Raw genomic sequence first — 25,735 nt, 5'->3', positions numbered from 1 at the left:
AAAGCTCATTAAGCTCAGCTTGTATAGGGCTCATTAAACTTATTTGAGCTAAGCTCGTGAGTAACTCGATAGCTCATGAGCTCGAGTTCAAGCCAATTGAGCTCAGGTTTCGGTTCGAGCTCACTTAATCATTTATCGAGTTTGGCTCGATTCAAATCCAACCCTACCTCTACGTGAGGGTCCATATCACGAGGATCTCAGTCCAATATTCCCAGCACGTCCCAACACAGACGAATGTCTCTGCCACACATGTTAACCTTTTGGGCGTCATGTCCCTGAAAGTTTCATAGGTCATCCCTTGCTAGATACTCATTTCATGATGTTGCATATAGTGGCATATCGAAATATCGTCTCTAGCAACTCTTGTCCTAGCAGGCCTCTATGATTGGCTTTCAAATTCAATAATAACTTAACCAGCATGTTAGGATGATATAGAAAGAGATGCAACAATTATGCAGTGAGATGCAAGATTTTCAATCATCCATGCTATAAGTTGGTTAGTACTAACGATAACATGCAATCAGATTTTTTATTTAATTAATAATGTGCTACTTATCTGGAATGTAATAGGAAAATCCATAACCGGGTAATTGATCACAGGGGTGGTCTTGTGTATGCATCATACTTATGCAGGGAATACTTATATCTTCCATGTATACCTTGTCACATGAAGTCTACTATTTTATTCTATGACGAAACACCTTATGGATACCAACTAAATGTATCTAGATTGTCAGTTAAATGTAATATTTGACTAGATACCACATTTCTATTATCTATCCTCAAAAGAGGTAAGTGCTAAATACAAAACTGTAAACTTTACAACAACCTCATCATTCTTATCCCAAATCTGGTTATCAACTACCACCTTGATGTCTTGATATCATAACGATTTACTAAGCCCTAGGAAGTATTCTAACATCAATCTAGGAGTTCTTAAATAGTTCGCATAGTGTAACACATTTGTGTCATCTTCGAATAAAAGACCAATGACAAATGTAAACTTTACCGGACCGAAACATACTTTCACACTAATTATTCGAAACTATAGTTCTCTATCATGTTGCCTTCGATTACTTAGACAGAAAAGCACTGCATGCATAAGAACGACACTAAAGCGAGTCTCCTCCAAACCCAAGAATCGGTCAAAACAGGTCGTCTAGAATATCTCCTATTGCATTATCGTCAATTTCTGGTTTATGATGCTAACAACATCCATATTCATTCGGACGGTCATTTGCACAGTAAATTTATACGCTTCATGAAACCTGTATGCTCTCTCTTAGATATTGATTCAATATTTCTGCAAATTGACAAATGAAAAATGATTTTGGTACATACTATGAGCAGTAACATAAGATATTGCCTATTACGGGTTAGACGTTATCATCTGATAAAGGTAGGCAATATACATATCGCCTAGTAAACAATATAGTCTAATTGTTCTTCAAAGATATTCTAGTTTTAGATAAGTCAAATCAAACAATACTTCAAATCACACGCCCAAACTATATAAACATAACAAAATCTCCTTTTTAAAACCTAGATCTATTCATATACCAACACCAAACACCAATATTTATTCATATATCAACAAAATGTAAATAAATTTAAGTAGAAATCACTCACTCATAAAACTTGGCGTGTCATTCTTTCTAAATCGATCAGATTCAAATGACGGCATCAACGGTGTTAGTGGATAGAGCGTTTGATCTCGTCGAGATATTTTTAATATATATATAGTAAAAGATACAAGCCTTGAAGTTTTAAATATATTAAAAATTCACATGAACCGCCTTTTTTTTTATTTGTAGGGATTCTTTTGTTTTGCAGGTTTGCAAAAAGAAATTGCTTGCAAACTTCTTTTCATGTGTGAATAGTAAAATCGTACGGTAATCAAACTTTACTCATAATAGGAGTATTGGTTCAATCATAAAAATGATTATTCTTTTTGTCTTCGTCACAGGGTATTAGAATCATCATTGTAAGATTTAAAATTTAACATTATTAATTTGTTTAATATATAAGAGGTCATTCATGAAGATTGCATTCGAACCGAGCAAACTCAGAGTCAAAAATTAGTTCGATTTGGTTTGACTTGATTCGAATTTAAATTGAGTTCGAATTAAAAAATTCAACTCATTTTTTAAAAGAGAGTTCAGATCAATTTGATTTGTAAGTTAGGTGAATGACTCGATTTGACTTAAATTTAGTTCATAATTCAATTTAAAATATATTAAATAATTGTTAAAATGATATTATTTTACCTACTATTAAATAAACGAAATCGTTTTTTTAATGAGTCAATAATTCGAATCATAAATATAAACCCCTTGATTTAAATAAAAAACTTGAGTTAAACCCAAACTTAATTACTTTTATTAGAATAGAATTCAAACCATCTTTAATTATAATTTATTACATTTCGAATTTAACTATTTTTTATTTAAATTACCCTAAAACCAGAAGTTGTTTGACCTGGATTAGGCTCCTAAGCGAGCTCTTCATTGAATTGGGCTTGTAAGCCCAATTTAAAGTTATAAATTTACGGCGCCACAGTGAGTCCACCAAAATGCATGCGTCCCGTAAAAACGCTCTTGATTAATTTGGGCTTTTAAGCCCAATTTAAAGTTAATAAATTTTCTGCCCACAGTGGGTTCACCAAAACACGCGTCACGAAAAACCTGCACAAGTGGTCCCCAGAATTAATCTGGGACCCACTTGTTAACTATAGTAAGAAACTAACCGCCATTTCGAGTTAAGTCAACACCTGGTAACGGTTAGATTTCGCCACAGCTTTAGCTCCCCAGGTCTCTCTCCCCTAAGATCAAAGATCGTCATCAGCTAATTAGGGTTTCAAAAACTCGAATTTTTTCTTCGATTTCTATTCCTTTTTTTTTTTTTTTAATTTGAAACTTCTTTCATTCTAAATAAAATTTGATTTATGGCTGTCTCAACATTTTTTTAATTTCAATTAAAAATTTAAAATAGCAAAGAAATGGAAACACAAAGGATTTTAGAGTTTCCACATAAGAATATGGACAAGCGTCCAAGGAAACGACCTCGTTTAACATGGGATATCCCTCCTCCTCTCCCTCCTCCAAAGGTACCAATTTCTCTTCAGGTTTTAATTTGATGAATTTGTTTATATATGTTCATTTTTTTTGTTGTTATTTCCAATTTTATGTACTATCGTATGTTTATTTTCTGTTTATTAATAATTAACGATTTGAATTACAAGGTTATAACATGTATTAGTCCAAAGATAATGATTTCTAACACTTATGGAACCAATTTTTCTTGATACAATTCGATTACAGGTTGTTGCCAGTGATTTTCTGTTTCTCATCGTCAATATTCGGATAATTTGTGAAATATATGGGATTCGTGATTTAAGTTGGCACACATAATTATATCTGGTTTATTTTGCCGTATATAAATAATCTTTTTGTCACGCTTTTTGTGGGTCTTGTGCAGGTTCTTCCGGCTTTACATTGTGGGCAGCAGTTTGGTAATGGAGAACTGCCGAATTACGTGTGCTCATCTTTGTTTTATGGTGGAATTCCCCGGAGTGGTTCACCTCCATGGAGACCAGATGACAAAGATGGCCATTATGTTTTTGCCATAGGCGAAAATTTGTCTCCTCGCTGTAAGTATATTACCATAATTGTGGGAGTTATCTCCTCTTAATTGGAACTAGACGACAAATTAGACAACGTAATGTTAAGTATTTTGCATATGCTTTGAATTTTAACAGAACTAGACGACAAATCGATAATGTAATGTTAAGTATATTGCATATGCTTTGAATTTTAATGGAACTAGATGACAAATCGACAATGTAATGTTAAGTATATTGCATAAGCTGTGAAATTTAATGGATCTAGACGGCAAATCGACAATGTAATGTTAAGGGTATCAACTATGCTTTGAATTTTAGATACGGAATCCTCCACTTGTGATATATGATTTATGCATCATTAAATGTATTTTTTCAACTCTAGTGTGAGAAATTATGGCAGTGTGACATCTCAACTATTTGTTGTGCTCCATATATAAGTGGGATGGCATTTAATCAGTTCTTCAGTCCACTGGTGATGCTCATAATTTGTTCACTAATAGCTTTCTTTTCCTCATTTTTACAGATAGAATTCTCAGCAAAATGGGTGAAGGTTAGTGTCTTCCTATTTATTTTTTCAGTATGTTTACCTTGTTTCCATTTTCCTTGAGTTGATTTTCTCTTTATCATTTGTTCATTCAATTCTTTTGTTGCATGGTGTTTCTGGTGCCGGTAAGGACACATATTAGTTTGGCATTTTATGTTATTGAAATCACTTTGATGGCACATTTTCAGGGACATTTGGGCAAGTCTTGGAATGTTTTGACTATGAAAAGAAAGAAGTTGTGGCAATCAAAATTGTTCGCTCCTTAAATAAGTACCGTGAAGCTGCTATGATTGAAATTGATGTTCTACAGAGGCTTGCAAGGCATGATGTTGGTGGCACTCGGTAAGAATGTTGTCTTTTAGTCTCTTCTCTCATTTTTGTAGAAGTTTGAGGTCATTTTGGTGTAAGCGGTTTTAATCTTTGCAGTTGTGTGCAAATACGGAATTGGTTTGACTATCGTAATCATATTTGTATTGTAAGTATTTATTGGTATTTGCGATTTGATTAATTTGAAGGGGCACTGCGTGTTCTTTCATGCCTGAATATTCTGTGAGTTAAGAAACTTGCGGATGAATTTAAATGGTTTCAACAGGTTTTTGAGAAGCTTGGACCTAGCTTATACGATTTTCTCCGCAAAAACAGCTATCGTTCATTTCCCATTGACCTTGTTCGGGAGCTTGGCAGACAACTATTGGAGTCTGTAGCATGTGTGTGGAAAATTCTTGCTCATTTTTATCTATATCTTGTCTACTTGATGCTGATAGACTTATCATGAAAATGAGATTCTGGCATTAATAGTGGATTCAGATTCGAACTTTATTAAAACCTAAAGTAGTTTATGTTTGGATAAGTGTCAATTGATTGTTGAAAATGTCTATGACCTGTGCCTGTTGTTTATTCATTCCATTTCTTTATGTTTGCAGTTATGCATGATTTACGCCTTATACACACTGACTTGAAGCCGGAAAACATTCTTCTTGTTTCTTCTGAGTATGTTAAAGTTCCGGATTATAGAGTAAGCATTTTTCTTGCAAGACTTGCTCTTAATTTCCTAGCATATTTTTTGGATGGTTTTACATGGATATGGATGAGGGGAAGTGATAGATGAACTAAAATTGATATGTTGTGGCCCCCTTAAATTAAATATATAATGTTCTGGGGCTTTATTTATATCATATTCTTTTGTACCATGCTGGTAGTTTTGGGAGCAGGATAGGAATGAGGAAGTTGACTGTGATAAGAAGCTGGTTAAGAACTAGGGACTAAGAACTGTTGCATTTATTAATCTATGGTGGATAACTTTTCTTTGAAGTGAATGAGGAAGTTGACTATGATGCAGTATTTAATATTTATATTGCAAATTGTTTATGTGGAGCCCTCCCTGTGGTTATGAAGTCACCACATAGGTCACATGTTAAGTTGAAAGGAACTCAGGCAAGAACGGGGCAGTGTTTCATATCTTGTATATGATTGAATTCATGCTTTCAAACCTGATAACAACAAAACTGGAGATTTTAGTAATTGACATCTCTTCATTTTCTTTCGTATGCGATATAGTTTCTATCACGGTCCACTAAAGATGGTTCCTATTTCAAGAGTCTGCCCAAGTCAAGTGCCATTAAGCTTATTGATTTTGGAAGCACAACATTTGAACATCAGGATCACAGTTATGTAGTGTCAACACGACATTATCGTGCACCAGAGGTTATTTTGGGTAATGATTTCTTCCATTATTTCATTGTAGTTGTATTTATTTCTTCTTATCAAATTCTGAAGCATTTTATGTAGGCCTTGGATGGAATTATCCTTGTGATTTGTGGAGTGTGGGTTGCATCCTAGTTGAACTTTGCTCTGTAAGTAACTCCTTATCAGTATGTTCCTGCTCTCACATTTTGGTTTATAGTTGATTTATCTTGCATTTTGGTATTAGTGTATCCCATATTAGTTAATGAATAGGCTATTCACCAAATAGTCTTCACTTTTGGATCTGCTTTGTCTGCATGGAATTAGAGCCAAGTTGTTTTATCATCCATGTTTGATTACCCATATTTGATTGGCTCTTGGTCCAAATCTTACATTGCTTGGGTTTTATAGATAGTCTGTTTACATGTATTATGGTTGGAGTACCTCTATCATTGAAATCATTCATATAAATCTCTCATCACCAGTAATGAGCACTACAACCACCATTTAGCATGATTTGTGAAGTAGGGAATTTGATGTTTACCTTATTTTCTTCAATGATTTTGTGATCAGGGTGAGGCTCTCTTCCAAACACATGAGAATTTGGAGCATCTTGCCATGATGGAGAGGGTTTTAGGGCCATTACCCCAACATATGACTGTCAGAGCCGAGTAAGAACCATTACTTTGCCTTAGTTTTTCCAGATACTCTTATGTTCTTTGAAGTGGTGGGAATTCTTAGATTGAGCATGATCTTGTTGCAGCCGCCGTGCTGAGAAATATTTTAGAAGAGGTGCACGATTGGATTGGCCTGTTGGTGCAACTTCAAGAGAAAGCTTGAGGGCAGTTTGGAAATTACCTCGTCTTCCAGTAAGTATTCATTGTTTGCATGCTTCAATGTTCTTATTGAAATCATATTCTGTGTAGCATTGTGATTGTTTACAATGATTTCATGCCATGTCTGGGGGTAGTACGTGAAATCCTTGCATGAAAAATCAGTCACGGAGTTTTTGTGCCACTAGATGGCTGCTTTTGGTTACTTTGTTGTTTTTAGTTTCCTTCTGTTTCTGTGGCTCAAAGTAAACATGCTACTTAGAGCATAACTATGATCAACTGATCTTGATTTATATCTATATATACCAGTTTCTTTTTTTGCCCGCAGAATCTAATAATGCAGCATGTAGATCACTCTGCTGGTGATTTGATAGATCTTTTGCAAGGTCTCCTGCGATATGACCCAGCAGAGCGGCTGAAAGCAAGAGAAGCCCTAAGACATCCCTTCTTCACTAGAGATTTGAGAAGGTATGGCTATCCCTTGTAATTGCAAAGCCGCATCCATTGCCGAAGATGAGCTTGGGTAATCTTTGTAATCAAGTGAAAGAAGGAAATAATGTCCAAGGCTGGCTCAAGTTGCATGATAATCTTTAAAGCCATTTGCTTTGTATGATGATTGTTGTATAGTGATGAAATATATGTTTTTCTCCGTCTCCTTCTGAGTGTTTTTTTTTTTTTTTCTGATATTATTGAAGAAAGAAAATATGTTACTTTGTTCTCTATGCCAAATTTGTTACTTTTGTTTTGGTGGCTCTCTCTCTGCAATTTTATCTTTCTTGCTCTAATCCTTTATGCATTCCTTGTCGTTTCAAATCTTAAAGCAATAGTTTAAGTCTCCGGCAGCGGGCGTTGCCTGAAAAAGTTGAAAATGATTGCCGGAATGTTTTCGGGCGAAGTCTCAGACATTCAACCGAGACATATCATTCATTATATGATTGTATGGAGGCATGGCCTTAAAGAAAGGCAAATCTTTTAATTAAAATTGATGTTAGACATATCATTACATCGTTACACCACTCTTAAATAATGTCTATAAATGTATGCTTGCCCCATTTTGAGCTTCATGCTAAAATCAAAAGTGACATTGCCCATGTTGATTGTTGCAAAGAGCCAATTTGGATAATTAATTAATTTAGGCCAAAAGACTAATTCCCGTCCAAGGTGTAACCAATTTTTATATACATATCTGTGAGGTTTCAAAAACTGAAATATCTATTTATAAATTGTTAAATCTAACTAAAATTGTCGGTTATAAGAGATAAAATTGTCATTTTATCTCTAAACTTTAAAACGTTTTAGTTTGAAAAACTAATATTTTTTTTCTAATGATTAACTTTTGAAAAATTTACTTTTACCCTTAAGTTTTTTTCTTCTTTCTCTAGTGATGAGAAGTTGTTCTCGTTGTCAGTTGGCCATTTTACTATCTTTTCCTCCCATCGCCGGTCTTTCTCTCTATTGGTTTTGTCGAACGAAGACAAATTGTCTTCTCAATAATATGTCAATAAAATTATAAATTATAAATATTTAGTTTTAAATATTTAATTAGATATTTAAATGATATATCATTACATAATTAAATAATTTAAATTAAAAATAAAATAATATTTATCTAATTAGATTAACATTATCCACCTTGACATTATAATATGAATGTGAAGTAACAAGGATGGAGCCAGGTCCTTGTCAAGTCTAGCTGTAATTTCACCAAGAAGGCATAATGGCTAAGGTGTACTGGAAATGATATGTTTTAACCTGCATTTTGATTATAAAATTATTCAGCGCATTATTATTATTATTATTATTATTATTTTAACTAAGAATTCTATTTAAATTAAATTATTTTTTTTAAAATTAAATTAATTAAATTAAATAAATAAAATTTTGGATTCAATAATTAACCTTATAATTATTATATTAAATAAATTATTCAATGCATTATTATTTTAATAAAACTAGGTTTACTCAATGTCGATAATTTAATTACATATTCAGATGATATATTATAATATAATTGAATTATTTTAAGTTAAAGATAAAATAATATCCACTCATATGATTATACATTATCTAAATATCTAAATAAATACTCAAAACTGGGTGTATATAATTTTAGTCCGAAAATTTACTCCATGTGCCAGATTTAGTAGTGGGAAGACAAGCTTTCTGCAAAATGATGGCTTTCACTAAAAACTGAGAAAGAATTTATTTGAGATCAAGATCAGCAACCTCCGTGGACAAGTCCTCAAGAATGGTCCCAACAGATTCCATTTTATAGTAATTTGCCCTCTGCCAGTCTGCCTTGTCTCAAATGCGGATTGTTGAAACATAACAAACACTTTCTTTCGAGTCTCTTTCTCATTCTCAATGTGAACTGTCTCATTAGCAACATCATTTGGTTGAGGAAATAAGCTGAGTATAAATTGGCCTAGTTAGGATATACGGATCAATAAAACTATGTGTACCCACTTTGGATATATAAATATGTACACATTTATATGTATCATCATGTGATTGAATAATTTTGAATTAATAATAAAACAATAACCAATCATATGATGACACATATGAGTGTATATACATTTGTATACCCAAAGTGGATACACATAGTATTGCTCTATACGAATACAGAAAAATATAGTACATAAATTATATAAGTATAATATGATAAATGATGAAAAATATATTTATAAAAAAACGGTTATAAAATTTGGATACAGAGTGTGTATATACGGGTTTAATATGACAAACTGTTAATAATATGTTTCTAAGAATACAATAATATCAATTATAATTTTAACATTTTTTATAAATCTTCTAGTTAATAATTTAAATATAAAGTATCTAATTGATCATTAAACTTAATATAATATAATATATAATCAAAATTCAATAATCACAAAACATTATCAGGTTGAGATGATGGGTTTGGATTACAAAAAATTGGTTTTTTGTTCTATATATTTACGACATTATGTAATTAAAAGAAAATGCATGAGACATTTTTTGTATTTTAAAAAATTCATAAAAAAAATAAAAAAACCGTAAAAAATGATAAAAATACATATTTAATATGAGAAATGTATAAAATACACGTTTAATATATTTTAGATTTAAAAATTCAAAATAACATATTTAAAATATAAATAATTTACGTTTTTACTGACAAACTAAACAGGAGAGATGAAAGATTAGGGTTGACAAGTACAAGAGATGAATGTGATAGTTGAAGTACTTTTGCTTATATCCTAAAAAGAAAACAAACAAGACACCTAAATTCATGTAAGACCAACTTCAATTTCATGTGACAAATGATTTACGATAATTCTAATTTCTTATTCGAATTGTCATTGATAGATAAAAGTGGGGTTAAGGAGAGTCACCTAACTTTTTAAAAATGTCTAAAAGTTTCCAAAAGTTAAAATTTGCCCTTGAGTTTAGTTTCAATTATACGATATAATATAACTCATGTCTCTTTTTATTTTGAAAAAAAAAATGTATTCTCACTCTTTCCTGTCAAAACGAAAAATGTTGCCAACTGTGTCTCTCATCTCCTTTTTATGCTAAGTGTTAAAAATTTTAACACACCTGTGTTAAAGATTCTAATAGAACAACTCTTATAATACGCCTTAAAGATGAAATTACATTTAGGTTGCTTTTGAAAAAAAAAGAAAATTATGTTGATGAAATCATGTTGTAATATTCAAACAAAATATCAAAAAAAGTCCGAATATGTTGTTTTGTGGTTTAATGAATTTATCAATGGTTGAATGATCCTTTAATTGTTTATGGGGGTGGATACAAACCAAATCGAACCTTAACACCCTCTGATTTGAGTTTAATTTAAATAAAAAATAATATGAGTTGAGTTTGTCTTGAATTTATCAAGCCAAAATTAATAGTGGGACAAGGTATACTCGAATAAAAAATGGTTCAGTTTGATTTAAGTTCAATTCGAATTTATGGCTCGAATTCGTGAGTTAGATTTGTGGTTCAAGTTCGTGGCTCATTTACAATATTGTTTTGTCTATTATTTGAGTAAAATGATATCATTTTATTAATTAGTCTCAAACTCGAACTATGAATCTAAACAACAAATTTAAGCCATCGATTTGAATCATGAATTCGTATAGAACTTGAGCCATGAATTCAAACAATATATTTAAATTATAAATTCAAGTCAAACTTAAACCAAACACCCTTAGCTTGAATTCAATTCAGTTTTAAAAATGAGTTAAATATTCTTTCTTGAATTTGACTTGAATTAAAACTAAATGAATTTGAATCAGATCAAGCCGATTTTTAAGATTAAGTCAGATTAATTTGGATCCAATTCCAGCTGTTATAAAAATGAAGTCATTCTACAATCTTTCAAAAGATGAAATCATGTCGAAGAAAGTTTTATACACACACACACACACACACACACACATATATATATATATATATATATATATATATATATATATATATATATATATATATATATATATATATATAACTTATAATTTATCATTAAAAGTTGATGGACGATTTATCAATATAATTATTTATATTTATTTTTAATTTAAAATTTATTCGTAATATTTTAATCTTAACTCTCCTAAGTTTTATTTTTGGGTTGTAAATGATATTATATGTATCAAATTTTTCCCCGACGAAGTTCTTCGTCTCCCACCGCTTTTTCGGCGACGATCGGGCCTCCAAATGGGAGGAAACCGATCACCGGAAGGAGAGGATTCTTCGGGAGGGAGAAGCCGTCGGCAACGGAGCCGGAGAGGTCGCCGGAGATTTCAAAACCAAACCCTAGGGTGAAACTGCCATTTTCTTAAACTTAGGTTGGGGGGAAATTTTTGTTTTCAAACTTTAGGGGGGCAAAAGGAGATAAAATTTTCAGGCGTTAGGGTTCTGTTAAATTTAACTGGCCATGGGTGGGTGTTTGGTATTTCCATAGTTAAAGGGGGGAAACTTGTCATTACAGCATACCTTGGGTGGGAAATAGTCGTTTGGCCTAATAATAATTGTAAAACTCCAGCACACGTGAACCTCCGGATAAAATTTAGGCGGGTTAAAATAATGAAATGTAATAACAATTATTTTAAATATTTTGGGGGCTACCTGATCAACAATAGAAGAGTATGGATTGTGTGGTAAAGGGAAATTAATTAAAATAAATAAAATTTTAAGCGTTTATACGTTTTTAAGCCATCATAGAAAAGTTTTAACAAAATAAGTAAACCGTATTTTTTTTACCCTTTTTACCCTTATATTGAAAAACCAAGTAAAAATATTTTTTCTGAGAATGTGCGTCAGTTTATGGTGGTTACGATGGTGGCTAGGGATTTTACAGTGAAACTCTAAATATGTCGAATTATGTATATGTATGTCTTTGAATGTTTCGAACGCTTAAAATGATGTAGTTTCGATGTTAATGGATGTCTGGAAGTGTAGCCGTTGAGAGATAGAAGTGCGCAAATTTACAGTGTCGCGTAAACTGCACAAATGTACAGTGTCACGCAAACTGCGCAAATCGCGTAAACACTGTTCACACCGCGCAAAAGTAGATATCATAGTCTGTGAATAGGATTTTTGGCGATTTTGCAAGCGGTTTGCGCGATGTGAATAGTGTTTACGTGGTGTGAACAGTGTTTGCGTAGTTTGCGTGGCACTATACATTTGCGCAGTTTGCACGACACTGTAAATTTGTGCGCTTTTGTCTCTCAACGGCTACACTTCCAAACATCCATTAACATCGAAACTACATCATTTTAAGCATTCAAAACATTTAAAAACATCTATATACATAATTCAACATATTTAGGGTTTCATTGTAAAATCCCTAGCCACCATCGTAACAATCATAAACCGACGCACATTCTCAGAAAAAATATTTTTACTTGGTTTTTCAACATAAGGGTAAAAAGGGTAAAAAAAAAATACGGTTTGCTTATTTTGGTAAAACTTTTCTAGAGTGACCTAAAAACGTATAAACGCTTAAAATTTTGTTTATTTTAATTAATTACCCTGTGGTAAATGCGGGGGATATTAAACCGTGAGATCATGAGTTCAAATCCCAGAAGCATTCTTCCGAGAATTATGGGTTTTTTAACACATTCAAACTAATGAATTTTTTCAAGCCTAAGAGAGTCAACCATCCACTTTTGGATAATGTTTTATTATCAAAATAGAAAGATTACATTAAAGATATAATAAAATATTACTAATAAATTATTTTACTTAAATGTCCTTAAATATAATTATTTTTAAATATTTTTTATATTATTTGTCATATTAATTAAAAATAAATTTATTTTTGTCTCAAAAAATTAATAAGTAATAATATAATTATAATAAAATCAAGATTACCTTGGTAATATTTAAATACCTAAGGTGAAGGTGGTAATCAGATTACCATCTATATTACCCGTTACATCAACATTGACAATAGAAGATTACTGTAATGTTTTATTACTGATAAACCAAACAAAGAAATAAAAAGATAGATTATCAAGGTAATTTTCAAAAACTGAAACCAAACGACCCCTTTATATTATATTGGAGGCGCCATAGACTTTTTCTTGTTATTTATAAGTAATGACATTTTTGCCTTTACAATGTTTGGATGGGCATTTTGGAGGAAGTTTGAAGAGAATTAGTATACATTAAATGGTTTAAATAGTGATTAATTAGTATAATTTATCATCTTATTTGCTAGTACCAATTCCATCCACTCTTAATATTATATCCGAGGTGCCATAGACTTTTTCATGTTATTTATAAGTAATGACAATTTTGCCCTTACAATGTTTGGATGGTCATTTTGGAGGAAGTTTGAAGAGAAAATGATTCAAATAGTGATTAATTAGTACAATCCGTCATCTTACTTGTTAGTACCAATTTCATATATATCCATTTTAAATATTCAATTAGATATCTAAATGATATATCATAATGTGATTGAATATTACTTTAGACCAAAAGACTTTGGTCTTTGTCTTTGTCACAGACAAAGACAATCGAAGATGGGAGGGAGAGAGACCAAAAGGGAGAGAAAAACCAAGAAGGAGAGATATTGAGAGAGAGAGAAAAGTCAAGAATGAGAAATTTGTCGTCTCCGATGATAGTTTCAAAATTTAAAAAAAAAAATAATAACTTTTCAAACTTTGAATGAAAGAAAATTGTCATTGGATGTATATAATTTTGTTGTATCTTATTATTATACCATATTTTAAATTTAATATTTCTAAACATGTATATACATTTACTTCCAAAGTAACCTATTTATATATGCCCTAATTTTTATATATTCATAATTAACATATTATAGCCAAATATTCATGGTTTGTACATATTCTTTTGTCTATTACTTTAGCCACCACACCAAATATTCCATGCTTAATTTGCACAGATTCTTTCATCCTTTATTTTTTTCACTATCATCATATTCTGTTAGAGAAATCAATTGTACTCTTTGTCAAAATGGAATTAGACTTGGGTTAGAATAAAAAGAGAGTTCATAAAAATCAAGTAAATTTAGGAATATTGACATAATCAGAAAACTAAATTATTAAGTTTTTTGAAAATTGATATGACTAGGGTTAAGAAAAGTCTATAAATCGAGAGTAAAACTAGATTATCTATAACTAACATGAGCAGTATTGTAATTATCTACAACTACCATGGGTAATATTGGTAAAGCACAATATATTGGATATGAGTCAAGTCAACTTATCATGGGTGGATCAAGTCTAATACTATGTGTATTCACTTTAAATACATAAATATGTATATATTTATATATACTATCTTTATTTATTAGTTTTTAAAATAATAAAAAATATTTAGAATAATTATACTTAATAATTTTTATTTTTTATTAATTTATACATATATATATATATATATATATATATTTTTTATCAGATATAATAATAATTTTTATTTGAGAACATGATCAACCTTTGTCAAAATTTTATTTTTTAAATAAAAAACTGACCCAAATTAAATTTACTTTGAGAACAGAAGCCCAACTACTTTAAATAGAGACGGCCGAATTGCCCTACCTATGAAACGATATCGTTTTAGATGTTCTCATCTCTCAAGGGTTTTGAAATTGAAACTTCCCTACCCTTCCCCCTCTTCGTTGTATTATCGTCATCATCAGGGTTTTAGGCTTTTAGCCCTCTTTTCCTTCTCCTGTAACCTCAAATCTCAAGTCAATGGAACCCCTTGCTAAAGTACACAGCCGTCACCAACCCCTTTCTCTTTCTCTCAATCACCACCGTCCATCATTTTCTAAACCTATTTCTGCCCTCTCCTTCAGAACAACCACCGCCACACCCTTCAAATTCTCCTCCGTCAGAGCCTCTTCTTCCACCCATCAAAACCCTAAACCGAACCGTTCCCTCCTCCAAACTCTAAATCCACTCGCCTGGTCTCTCGTCAAAACAGCTTCTGTAACCGTCGCTGCCGCTGCCGCATTACTCTTCACGCGCCTCCACCACATTAAACCCGCAATTGCTTCCCCAATCGAGGCGCCCACGGTGGAGTCCACTGCTGAATCATCGGAAAAGACAGAGGATTTTACTTTCGAAGAAAAAGAGAGAAATGTTCAGCAGCACTTGAGTGAACAACCCAACGATGTTGAAGCTCTTCGCTTGCTCCTGGAGCTTAAATTGAAGTCGCATAAAGTACCGGAGGCAATCGAAGTTATTGGACGGTTAATTGAGGTCGAACCGGATGAATTTGAATGGCCGTTGTTGAAATGCCAAGTTTTAAACTATTCTGGGGATTTCGAGGCTGCCTCTAAAGGGTTTGAGCAAATATTACAAAAAGACCCGCTTCGAGTTGAGGCTTTTCACGGGCTGGTGATGGCTTATGAGGCCACGGGCTATACGTTAAAGGACTTGGAGAAGAGAATTGAGAGTGCAATGCAGAAGTGCAAGAAGGAAAACAAGAATTCTGATTTAAGGAACTTTAAATTATTGATTGCGCAAATTCGGGTTATGGAGAGTAAACATTCAGAGGCATTGAAGGTATATGAGGAGCTCGTGAAGGAAGAGCCGAGGGATTTCAGGCCCTACTTGTGTCAAGGAATTATATACACTTTGTTGAATAATGACGTTGAGGCCGAGAAACAGTTTGAGAAATTTCGAAGGCTTGTTCCAAATGATCACCCCTACAGACAATTTTTTGCTGATGACATTTTTGCAAAAAAGCTTTTCGGGGAGAAGGTAGAAAGAGAGGGCATGGGATCGAGAAGTTGAGAGAAGTGGCTGGTTCTTGTTCATCATCTGAATTGAAGACTCCTGGTCTATTAGTGAGAATCTTTCTTTTACATTTTTGTTTTTTTGGGGTACATTTAGTGATTGTTTAACTTAAATTGTGGGTGGGAAATAACTGCAAATCGTGCACATTTGAGCTCTGGAAATATTAGGGAAGATAAATATTTATAGTCTCTTTTTATATAGAAACAGTCACTTGCTATTGTTTTTGTTATTCTCTTGTGGTGCTGTGTATGTTTACAGGTTTAATGTAATAATATTTAACTAGAGCCATCTGGATAAAGCTTTCATATTATGTATCTCACTATTAAGAATGCTTGCCCTTTGGGAGGCTTTTGTACAATTGATGAAGATGGTGAAATTTGTGATACCTGTATTTTGAGTGCTTAGACATTTTATGCAGTGTTGAGACTGTTGTTTGTTCAATGTTTTGTCATGGACTGGCTTATTGTAAGAGCTTCTGTTTCTGTAATGTTTGGTCCTGATATGGAGCAAAGGTCCCTAGGCCATTCAGCTTAACTCTAGTAGTTTAATGTGCTGAGACAATAAACTGTGCATCCCATTTTCACTATTGATTTTACAGTCCCATCAGTTTTAATTGATAATGTATGTGGCTGGTTTTTTGGCAATGTTTTAAACTCATGGTTACTTGCCGACTGCTAAGCCAGCCACCATGCCCCTAAATTACATGTGGCTCATTTGTTGTGCAAGATCTCTACTGCATCAGTGAATCATGTTATTATCTTAATTCTTCTATATGGAGGCCTTCCTTAAGTTGAATTTAAGAAAATCTTCACTCTTTACATGCTGGATGAGGAGTAAGTGACCACAATTCAAATCCTCTTAATGATAGAGCCTTATATCTGTCTCTGTGACCTTGTTGTTGTACTCTTTTTCTTTCTGGTTAATCCCTCTGTAATATGTTGGGAACCCAGAACTTGCAGCAGACTGAATGTCAACTGAACTTGTATTGATTTTACTCTGCATGTACAATGAACAGTGGTTCCAAAACATTCAACACAGAGAGCACTGCACCCTCCCCAAGCCTGGCATTTGAGAGGCCAGGTACTCTCCCCCAAGTGTTTTCCACAATTTTCCTCTCTTTCTCCTTTTTTTCTCATCCTCTAAATACTCCAAACATAAGCATCCAAACTTGATTGTGGTAAATGGATTTGGTCGGATTTTGTCTATATTTCCCAAAATCTATAGTAAATAAATTTCAAAAATATAAATAATTTAAAAATTATGAAGATATATTAGTATTTTAAATAAAATATTATTATAAAATGATAAGAATGAGGATAAGAGTGTGATAGAGATGAGATATATGTATTTTTGTCTTTGTCTGTCGAGATATTTTTCGTTTTTATCTATTTTTTTTATTTTTATTGAAATTTTTTTTTCTCATTAGAGTTAAAAGAGGATTAAAAACTTTAAATTCAGATCGAAATTATTATCTTTACTTTTCACGAAATCAAATCTCACAATCTTTAGACACACTAACAACAATGATACCAAATTTGTTAGGAATGCAACACCAACAGAAGATTAAGATGTAATGGAATTGTAAATGGGTAGATGGTAAATACTAAATGAAATTGATTGAATGCCAACTTAACTTAAATTGGTTTTACTTTGTATCGACAATGAAGGGCAATGATTTCAAAGTTAGATCAGACATGAGTATGATGAGGGAAGCGATATGGGTTAATTGATAGATTTAAATAAATTTTTCTCAAGAAAGTAAACAAAGTTAAAATTTACCCAATATAGCTATGAAAGGGTGACACGTGGAGGCAGACATGACATCGTTATAAGGTGACACGTGCGCGTAGCCAGGGTAGTGTGGTTCGAGTATGTACGCTACTTACCCGCGCAGAGCTCCATTTCTGTTTCAGTCTATCGGTATTTGAAAATTCAAAAAAAATAAAAAAAAAGGCCCCACGCAAATACTGCTACTCTGCCTCTCACACCAGCATGTTTTTCATTTTTAGTTTCGACATCGACTGCTCTAACTGCTCTCTCCTCTCTCCTTTTTGCAGACTTTATTAAGGTCTTTTTCAAGCTCACTCTACTATCTTTTGTTCACGATCTGAGAATAGAGAGTTTTTGAGGTTGCGATTTTTGAAAATTTTGCTGAAAATAATTATGTAGGGCGTGATTTTTGTGGATCCTTCATGTCTGCTTCTATGTATCCGGGATTTCTGATCTGGATGTCTTCTACATTACGTTGATTTCTGATCTGGATGTCTTCTACATTACGTTTTCTTTTCTAAAAATAAGATAAAAAATTGTTTGCTTTATGTTTTCTGAATTAAGTGAAAATGGAGAAGTTTCAGCGAAGGAGGTCAAAGATTACGAGCTTCACTGGTGATCTACATGTCTCAAGGGAACCTGTGTTCCGAGAAGGTCAGTTCTTCTTCTAATTTTTTCAAATTGTCAGTTTGTTTGCTGTCGAGAAAATCGAGGAAAAAAGCCGCGGCGTTTTGGAGTACTTGTTTCTCTCGCTTGTGAGAAAATGACATCTGTCGAGTTGACAAGTTGTATTTGGGTTAGGAGGTTTTAAATTTAAGTTTCTTTAAGGTTACTTCATTTTCTTCAAATTTCTTGGCAACCAAATAGAGCGATGTCCTTTACCCGTTCTTCAGCAGTAAGAATAAAAGCTGAAAAAAATGCAAGTTCAAATTCAAAATGTTCGATGACTACTTCTGCGGAGGCTTTTGTATAATTTGGTCTGGGATATAAAGCGTCTTCTGACAGCCTCTTCACTCATAAGCAGTGGCATCGGCATGATTAGGTTGCTTTCTTTTGGAAATTCTAGGGTTATAATGAGATATAATTGCAGTGTGGACCGCTGTTTTCTGATTAATATTTTAGAGAAAAGTTGATGATAATTTTTTGTGTTATCTTTAGTTAGCTTTGCAAAGAATTTTATTGCAATTGATTATTTCTGCCGTTGCTAAGTGAATTTAGATTTATTTTTGGGAAACTTGTTTGACTCGTCCACCTCTTTTATTTTTCTCCAGGAAAAAGACAGCACCAGAAACATAAAAAATTTCCGAAATTGGCCTCTGATTCTATTTCATGCAGTAGTGATGCAGATGATGATTCAGTGAGTCGATTCTCTTTTCTAATTTTTAATTAATTAATTGTTTTGATAAGCTTTAAAGTCTGTGTAGGTAAGAGCAAAAAGGTTCTGTAGCTTCTTTTGTATGAGAATATCGTTATATTTACTTTAAATTTTATTGGATTTGTTAGTATTAAGCATAAGCACCTGAACCTTGTAGTTGACATTTGAGGTGGGGAAGATATCTTCAAAACAAACCAGAAGACCAATTAAGGAGTTGTTAGCAGGAGAGATGTCAAGAGAAACACAATCCAAGAGAAGATCACCTAGTTTAATTGAAAGATTGATGGGTCTTGATGGTCTTCCACCTCAGCAATCTGCTCATAAACAACAGAAAAGGTCCACGGAGATTCATCAACAAAGGACGGCATCAGTAGGAAGAGCTCAAAGGAGCGGGGCATCTTCTGGTCACCTATCTTTTAGGAAAAGCTCTATGAAAGAACAAGAATTCAAAGATATATATGAAGTTTTAGATCCATCGAAGATGGAGAGCAGCAATAACACATTGCTGGAGACTTCAAAGACAATGTTTACTTAGGCTGAGTTGGTTTTCATAAAGCAGAAGTTCATGGATGCTAAGTTTCTTTCAACTGATGAAAGACTTCAGGATTTAAAGGAATTCAATGACGCACTTGAGGTGCTAGACAACAAGGATCTTCTGCTGAAATTTCTTCAGCAACTGGATTCATTGTTCACAAAGCATATGCATGATCTAGGTGCTCCTCCCCAGTCCCATTGTGGTCATATGCCAGCAGTGACATTATCTAATGCTCGGAAGTGTGAAAGAAGTGGCATAACTGGGAAAGCAGAAGGAGAAATTCCATGGAAGAGTCATTCTAAATCTGCTCAGAAGCATGTCAGTGTTATTCATGGTCACACTTACTGTAGAAAGGATGCTCAGAGTTTCATTAAGTCCCCAAAAGTTCAATCAGAAGGCGAGAAAGACCCAACTGTTTTTCCTACAAGGATCATTGTTCTAAAACCAAATCTTGGGAAGCCACAGACTGACATCAAAACTGTTTCATCACCTCATTCTTCTCATTCTTATCTGTCAGATTTTAGAAAGCATGCAGAATTTCTAGGAACCGAAAATAGGGAGGCAGAGTCAGTGGTGAACAGAAATATTAATGATGATGCAGGATATTCGCAACATAATTCTAAAGAATCAACAGAAATCGCCAAAGAAATAGCTAGGAGGATGAAAAATAGTTTTAGCAATGGTGCCATGAATTTTCCAAGTTCTGGGTTTAAAGGATATGCAGGGGATGAGAGTTTGAGTAACATGTCTGGAAGTGAGTCTGCAAATGAGTCAGAGTTTAAAACAGTGACCTCCAGAGATGAGTTTAAGAGGCATAACAAATTCAGGTCTTGTTCTTCCCTTTCTGTAGAATCATCTGTGTGCAGGGAGGCCAAGAAAAGACTCTCGGAGAGGTGGAAGATGTCCCACAAGTCTCAGATTTTGGGAGTTATTAGAAGGGGCAGCACATTGGGTGAAATGCTTGCTATTACAGATTGGGAAGTGAGGCCTGCAATTTTAGATGCTGTGGTTGGTGAGGAAGGATTCGTTGATACACTTTGCAGTGACAGCAGACCAGGAAGGTTGTTTGAACCTTTGGGTATCAGCAGTAGGGATGGATGGAAGGATGGCGGTGTTAGAACTTTGTCAAGATCAAGATCTCTTCCAGCTTCTTCTACCTTTTGAGGTCCCAAAGCCAGCATGCGGCATGAAACTGTTAATGATGACAGGTATATGATGCCAAAAGAGTCTGTGACGCAGGAAAGAAACAAGGCAGGGAAGGGAAATTTCATTCAGAAAGATGGCTCATTTAGTAGAACATCAAGATCAAGTAGTAAGAAATCTTCATGCTGCACAAATAGGAAGAGTTACAGCTCACCGGATATTTCTTTCAGCTATCATCAGTTTGACAGCCATTTCAAACAGTTTCTCCCATCTGAAGAAAGTTTTATGGTTTCAGAGACATATGAGAGTATTGTTACTGATGAATATTCGGTTACTAAAAATGTGTTGGACGTGGGACATGGGAACACAAATATCTCTTCGTCTGAATCTCTAAATTCAGAATCATCAACTACTCCTAGGTTGTTAAGGGGCAATTCATCTGCTTTTGACTTGGACATATTAAGTTCACAGGTTAAAATTTCAACTACCTGAATAACCTTTATATCAAGAAACTTAATTTGTAAATAACTGATATATAGTACATGTAGATTTTACCTTTTCAAATCACATGATTCATAATAACTGATTGAGTCTCTTCTTTTCTATTTAACATATCATGTCTCACCTTGAATTTTTAAACTGCATTTAGGTGTTATATGAGCAATTTCTAATAAACCTTTAGTTGTGTCCATCCCTCTTTCTGCTCATTGAATATGTTGTGATAAGTGGTAGTCTTTAGAAATGTGGATTTTAAGATCAATGAATAACTGAAAATTCCTATCTTTAATTTTCCGGTATGGTAATGTTAATAAATAAGGAAAAATTTCCATTGCTTGAAAAGTATGAGCATACAGTTTATGTAATTTGATACTTCTTCAAATTTTATATCTTATTATGTGTTTTTTCCTCTGTTTTGGAAGTTTAAATTTTACCTTGGAGAAGTATTGGACTTGAAGTTTTTGTGAGGGACCTTTAAATTATAGTCTTTCATGATATTCCAGGAACCATCTGATGCAGTATCTAAGGAAGTCCCGTTGCATCACTCTAAATCTGAAGTAGAATCTCCTACAAGCTCTAAGGAGATCGATCAGCCCAGTCTAGTTTTAATTCTGGAAGCTCCTTTTGCAGATGATTTGTCTTGTGGTTCTGAATACTTTGGAAGTGTCAGTGCTGATCTCCATGGTATCATAACTATTTAGTAGGCTATGCTTTTGAATCAGTGTTTGACCTGGTCTTAATTTGACAACCATTACATTTTAGTTTTGGCATTTTTAGGCAATCAAAATTTGATGTAGATTTTCATTATATGGAAAGGATAATTAGCCACTTATTACTAGGTTTTTGAGCTGATTCTTCAGCTTCAATGCTATTGCTCCCTCTTCCTGTTAATGGTAGAGCTGTGTCTTATTTATCACTTTGCATAATTTTCAAGTTTAGTTTTCTTTGTCAGGATCAGGACCCTACCTTCTTAAGAAACAGGATTTGTTAGTTTTGTTTATATAGAGTGAATTGATAAGCAAACAGTATCATATTGTCTGAAATTATAACTACATTTCAAGTAGATAATTGTGATGTTAAAACAACAGAAATATTGAACAAAGTGGCAAGAAATCTATCTGCATATACATAATGAAGTGATGGAATTATCATTTCTTACAATATGAATTAACTGGGTCAATATCTCTACATCTTAAAGTGTATTATATGTATCCAGTTTTAAATATCTAATTGAGTATTCAAATGATATATTATCATATGATTGAGTAATTTTAAATTAAAATAAAATAACACCTATTATATGATGATATATCATTTGGGTAATCATTTGAGAATTCAAAATCGGATGTAATAGCATTACTCCATTTGATGCATGCTTTTTGAGACCTCCGAGTAGCTGACACAACTATCTATTTTACACCCTCAGGAAGCTGGAAAAAGTTCTTCATTTTGCTAAAAGCAAAGATGGACACTTCTATGAAAGATGAGTGGGAGTCAATGCTCAATTTCGTGTGGCGTTCCTTAATCAACAGGCTCAATAAAGTGGTGAGTAATTAAATAAGAAAATTCCGAGATTAATGATGTTAAACTACTTACTTCTTGGTGAACTACCCACTCGAATGGAAACTATTATGACCTCTAATTTTTTTTTTTAACAAGAAAATCTTATTTAACTAGTTGGTTCATTCAATTGTGAGTTTCGAATCTATACTTTCTATTGGAATACTTCATCTTCATCTTTGTTGCTACTCATTGGGTTATTAGTATTAGATTAAATAAGGTTTGATATAAACTTAACTTTTAATTATTTAATTATTAAATATATAAATACTCATCTATTTGTTAAATTTTATTGTTGCTGTTAAAAGTGAAATTGTTATTTATAAAAATATTTAAAAAAATAAAAAAATTATCATATTTCTACCCTCAAGTTTAAAAACTAACAAATTCTTTTCACTCAAAGTTTGATTCCCAACCAACCTTGACAGATGAAAGTAAAAACAAAGGTGTTTTTTCATCTCTCGATGAAGATGATGAAGACGGATCGTGTCTTCGTTTGGAGACGAAGAACACTCTTTTTCAATTGGTTTCCTTGGTCAGTAATGACTAGAAATAAAGCAGGAGTGGGAGAGAAGTTGGGAGGGTGGGAGAAAGCTATTGTCGCTAATAATAGTTGAAAAAATCTTAAAAAAAAATATTAATTTTTTAAACTTTAAATAGAAAAAATTTATCAAAATTTTAAATTTAAAAAAAAATGATAAATTTTTAATATTTTAATAATTAATAATTTTATTTTTAATAATAATAATAAAATTTAATAAAAAATAAATTTTTAATAATTAACAAATGAAAAATAATTTTGCATCAAACCTTGGGTGGGAGTCATTTGGCCTTGGTATTATGGCCTAAACTTTTCAATCTGCTTTTTTGAGGCTTCATTTTGTTTGTAAGTTGAAAGACGCATTTTTTTGGTGGAAGCACAAGGAAGTAGGGCCTGACCTGACAGAATCAGATGCCTTTTTTTCTGTCCGCCTTTGAATTGAAAGTTTCGAGGACAGAATTAAACCCATTGACGGTTTTACCTGCATGTCCTGTCCCATCATATTTAGGAGACCATGTAAAATAGTGAGGATTAGCATAATCTTGAGCCAATAATAAACCGTCCCAGCACCACGTAAAAGAGTAAGAATTGGCATGATCTTGAGCCAAGCCAACAATAAACGTTTGGCGATATTCTAAACAACTTGTTAAAACCTGTAAATAATACATTGTTCTGGGAAACTGTAATAGGCCATTTCCATTTGACTTCTGAGATTCCAAGCTTTTCTTCAATTTAATATGATATTAACTACAGTAATAGTTGAAGATAGGTTCAGATTCTAATCAAAATTTTAGTTTAGTTTAATTTAAAGAGGGTTGAGCTCATATTTAAGCTTGAACTTGCTGCATTTCTCTTAAAATTGTTTAATTTCAGTTTGCTGTTTGAGGGGAGTTGAGATTATATTCTGTTTGAATTCGATTATAGTATTGAATTGAGTTGAATTAACCTTCAACTTTGGTTGATGCTGTAGCTTAATTAAGAAAAAATATTAAAATAATATTATTTTAATAAACTGTTCTACAACATACACGCACAGTAGTACCGCTTAGTTTTACTTAATCTCTCCCTTCTTAGCTGAGGCGACAGGGGATGCGGCAGGTGAAGATGAATCTGGTGGCGGAGCAGCCGGCCAGAATTGCGCATTCTTCACTTTTGAAACGCTGGCTAAGACACTCAAGGGTGTTATATCTCCCACAATCGTCACCTTCTTCGCCGCGAAATCTATGTTGAACGAAGTCACGCCTGTGAATATAAGCAATAACATTATGAATCGTTCAGCCTTGACGAAGAAACAGAAACAGGCATAACTTTCATAACAATTTTGTTAGGTAGATTGGGCCTTCATGTGATCGGTTCAATCTCAATGAGGCAACATTTTAGTGCTAAACTCTTAACTTATACTGTAGGACCATCCTCTGAACCCGGAGTTTTAACTGTTTTGTCCGACTTACTTATTTCATGTTGATGTTTCATGGCTAAAAGTTAGAAAGGGTATGGTAAGTCATGAATACGAACCTTCCATTCTGGATAAATGTTTCCTTACTTTTCCTGCACAGCCTTTGCAATGCAATGACACTCTCAAAACCACCACCTGCAGACCAGTTAATGAAGTAATTGAATTGCTCTCACTACTCATCATCGCTGTGATTATCATTACAGTTAACCAAAGTGTAGAAAAAAAAGAATAGACCTGGTTTGAATAAGGCTTTTCAGAGCGAGATGATGATGATGAAGAAATCTTTGGAGTAGTGGATTCATCTTCTTGTTTAACAGCCTGCATAGGCTTCTTGTTGGGTTCAACAGGAACCAATGCCAAAACCGGGTCATGATCGGAGAAGAAAGCTACGTCGCTCAAGAGGTATCTAGACGAGCCAGATGGGGTGGTTGGCTTAAAACATCCCTTCATTATAATGTCAGTAATCTTATCGTAACTTTTGATCTTGCAGTCTGCAGCATCGGATGACTTTGATGAAGACTTCTTCTTTGGATCACTCGAGTATTTCTTGGTTTGATCGGTTGATGGTGACTTTTTGGAGGAAGTTTTTCCGGTGCTTTGAAGTTGGTGGTAAGGTTTGGGATTTACAGGCGGCTGGTGAGAAGAACAAGGGGCGGTGGGTAGGCCTTTGGTGAATCTTCTTCCATCTCCAATGATGGGGTTATGGCGGTCGATGGCTCGGCCGCCAAGAAGAATGGAGGAGGAGGAAGAAGGTTGGTTCATGCTTAAATAAATGGCAGTTGAAGCTTGAGATGCACAGAAGATGTCTATTCCTTCCATTTTTTGAATAATGTTGAACAAAACATGCAGAGAGATAACTAGCAGCTCACAGAAGGCCAAATGATTATGTCCCACCCAAATTTTGATGCA

General features: G+C 33.4%; 4 protein-coding genes and 1 pseudogene across 6 annotated transcripts; 4 read left to right on the top strand and 1 right to left on the bottom strand.

The window, feature by feature from the left end:
- Positions 1–2,776: 2,776 nt before the first annotated feature.
- Positions 2,777–7,436, top strand: LOC123202356 (serine/threonine-protein kinase AFC1-like). Of its 2 annotated transcripts, none has more exons than XM_044618243.1 (12): positions 2,777–3,106; positions 3,478–3,649; positions 4,146–4,172; positions 4,355–4,508; positions 4,593–4,641; positions 4,759–4,873; positions 5,090–5,181; positions 5,724–5,880; positions 5,955–6,019; positions 6,423–6,520; positions 6,613–6,718; positions 6,992–7,436. In XM_044618243.1, the coding sequence occupies exons 1-12, from the start codon at positions 2,999–3,001 to the stop codon at positions 7,046–7,048; spliced, it is 1,200 nt and encodes a 399-aa protein (XP_044474178.1). In that variant the 5' UTR covers positions 2,777–2,998; the 3' UTR covers positions 7,049–7,436. The 2 variants fall into 2 exon arrangements, with proteins under 2 accessions (XP_044474178.1, XP_044474177.1); XM_044618242.1 differs by having other exon boundaries at positions 2,780–3,106; positions 7,011–7,436.
- Positions 7,437–14,786: 7,350 nt separating this feature from the next.
- Positions 14,787–16,333, top strand: LOC123201392 (protein SLOW GREEN 1, chloroplastic-like). Its single transcript, XM_044616875.1, has one exon. The coding sequence runs from the start codon at positions 14,899–14,901 to the stop codon at positions 15,943–15,945; it is 1,047 nt and encodes a 348-aa protein (XP_044472810.1). The 5' UTR covers positions 14,787–14,898; the 3' UTR covers positions 15,946–16,333.
- Positions 16,334–17,825: 1,492 nt separating this feature from the next.
- LOC123202305 lies at positions 17,826–20,012 on the top strand. Of its 2 annotated transcripts, none has more exons than XM_044618166.1 (4): positions 17,826–18,016; positions 18,118–18,372; positions 18,990–19,075; positions 19,251–20,012. In XM_044618166.1, exons 2-4 carry the CDS (start codon positions 18,288–18,290, stop codon positions 19,626–19,628), a joined length of 549 nt encoding a protein of 182 aa, XP_044474101.1. In that variant the 5' UTR covers positions 17,826–18,016; positions 18,118–18,287; the 3' UTR covers positions 19,629–20,012. The 2 variants fall into 2 exon arrangements, with proteins under 2 accessions (XP_044474101.1, XP_044474100.1); XM_044618165.1 differs by having other exon boundaries at positions 17,826–18,187; positions 18,221–18,372.
- LOC123202306 lies at positions 19,659–23,017 on the top strand (annotated as a pseudogene).
- A 1,324-nt stretch (positions 23,018–24,341) lies between these two features.
- Positions 24,342–25,735, bottom strand: LOC123202304 (protein SODIUM POTASSIUM ROOT DEFECTIVE 3-like). The gene is made up of 3 exons (XM_044618164.1): positions 25,061–25,735; positions 24,886–24,961; positions 24,342–24,612 (listed from the first exon to the last, which is right to left on the bottom strand). Exons 1-3 carry the CDS (start codon positions 25,643–25,645, stop codon positions 24,422–24,424), a joined length of 852 nt encoding a protein of 283 aa, XP_044474099.1. The 5' UTR covers positions 25,646–25,735; the 3' UTR covers positions 24,342–24,421.

This window comes from Mangifera indica, chromosome 18 (genome assembly GCF_011075055.1).
Source record: "Mangifera indica cultivar Alphonso chromosome 18, CATAS_Mindica_2.1, whole genome shotgun sequence".
In the NCBI taxonomy this organism is placed as follows: Eukaryota; Viridiplantae; Streptophyta; class Magnoliopsida; order Sapindales; family Anacardiaceae; genus Mangifera; species Mangifera indica.
Note: the sequence above shows the minus strand (reverse complement) of the source record. Positions and strands in the feature narration are given on the sequence as shown.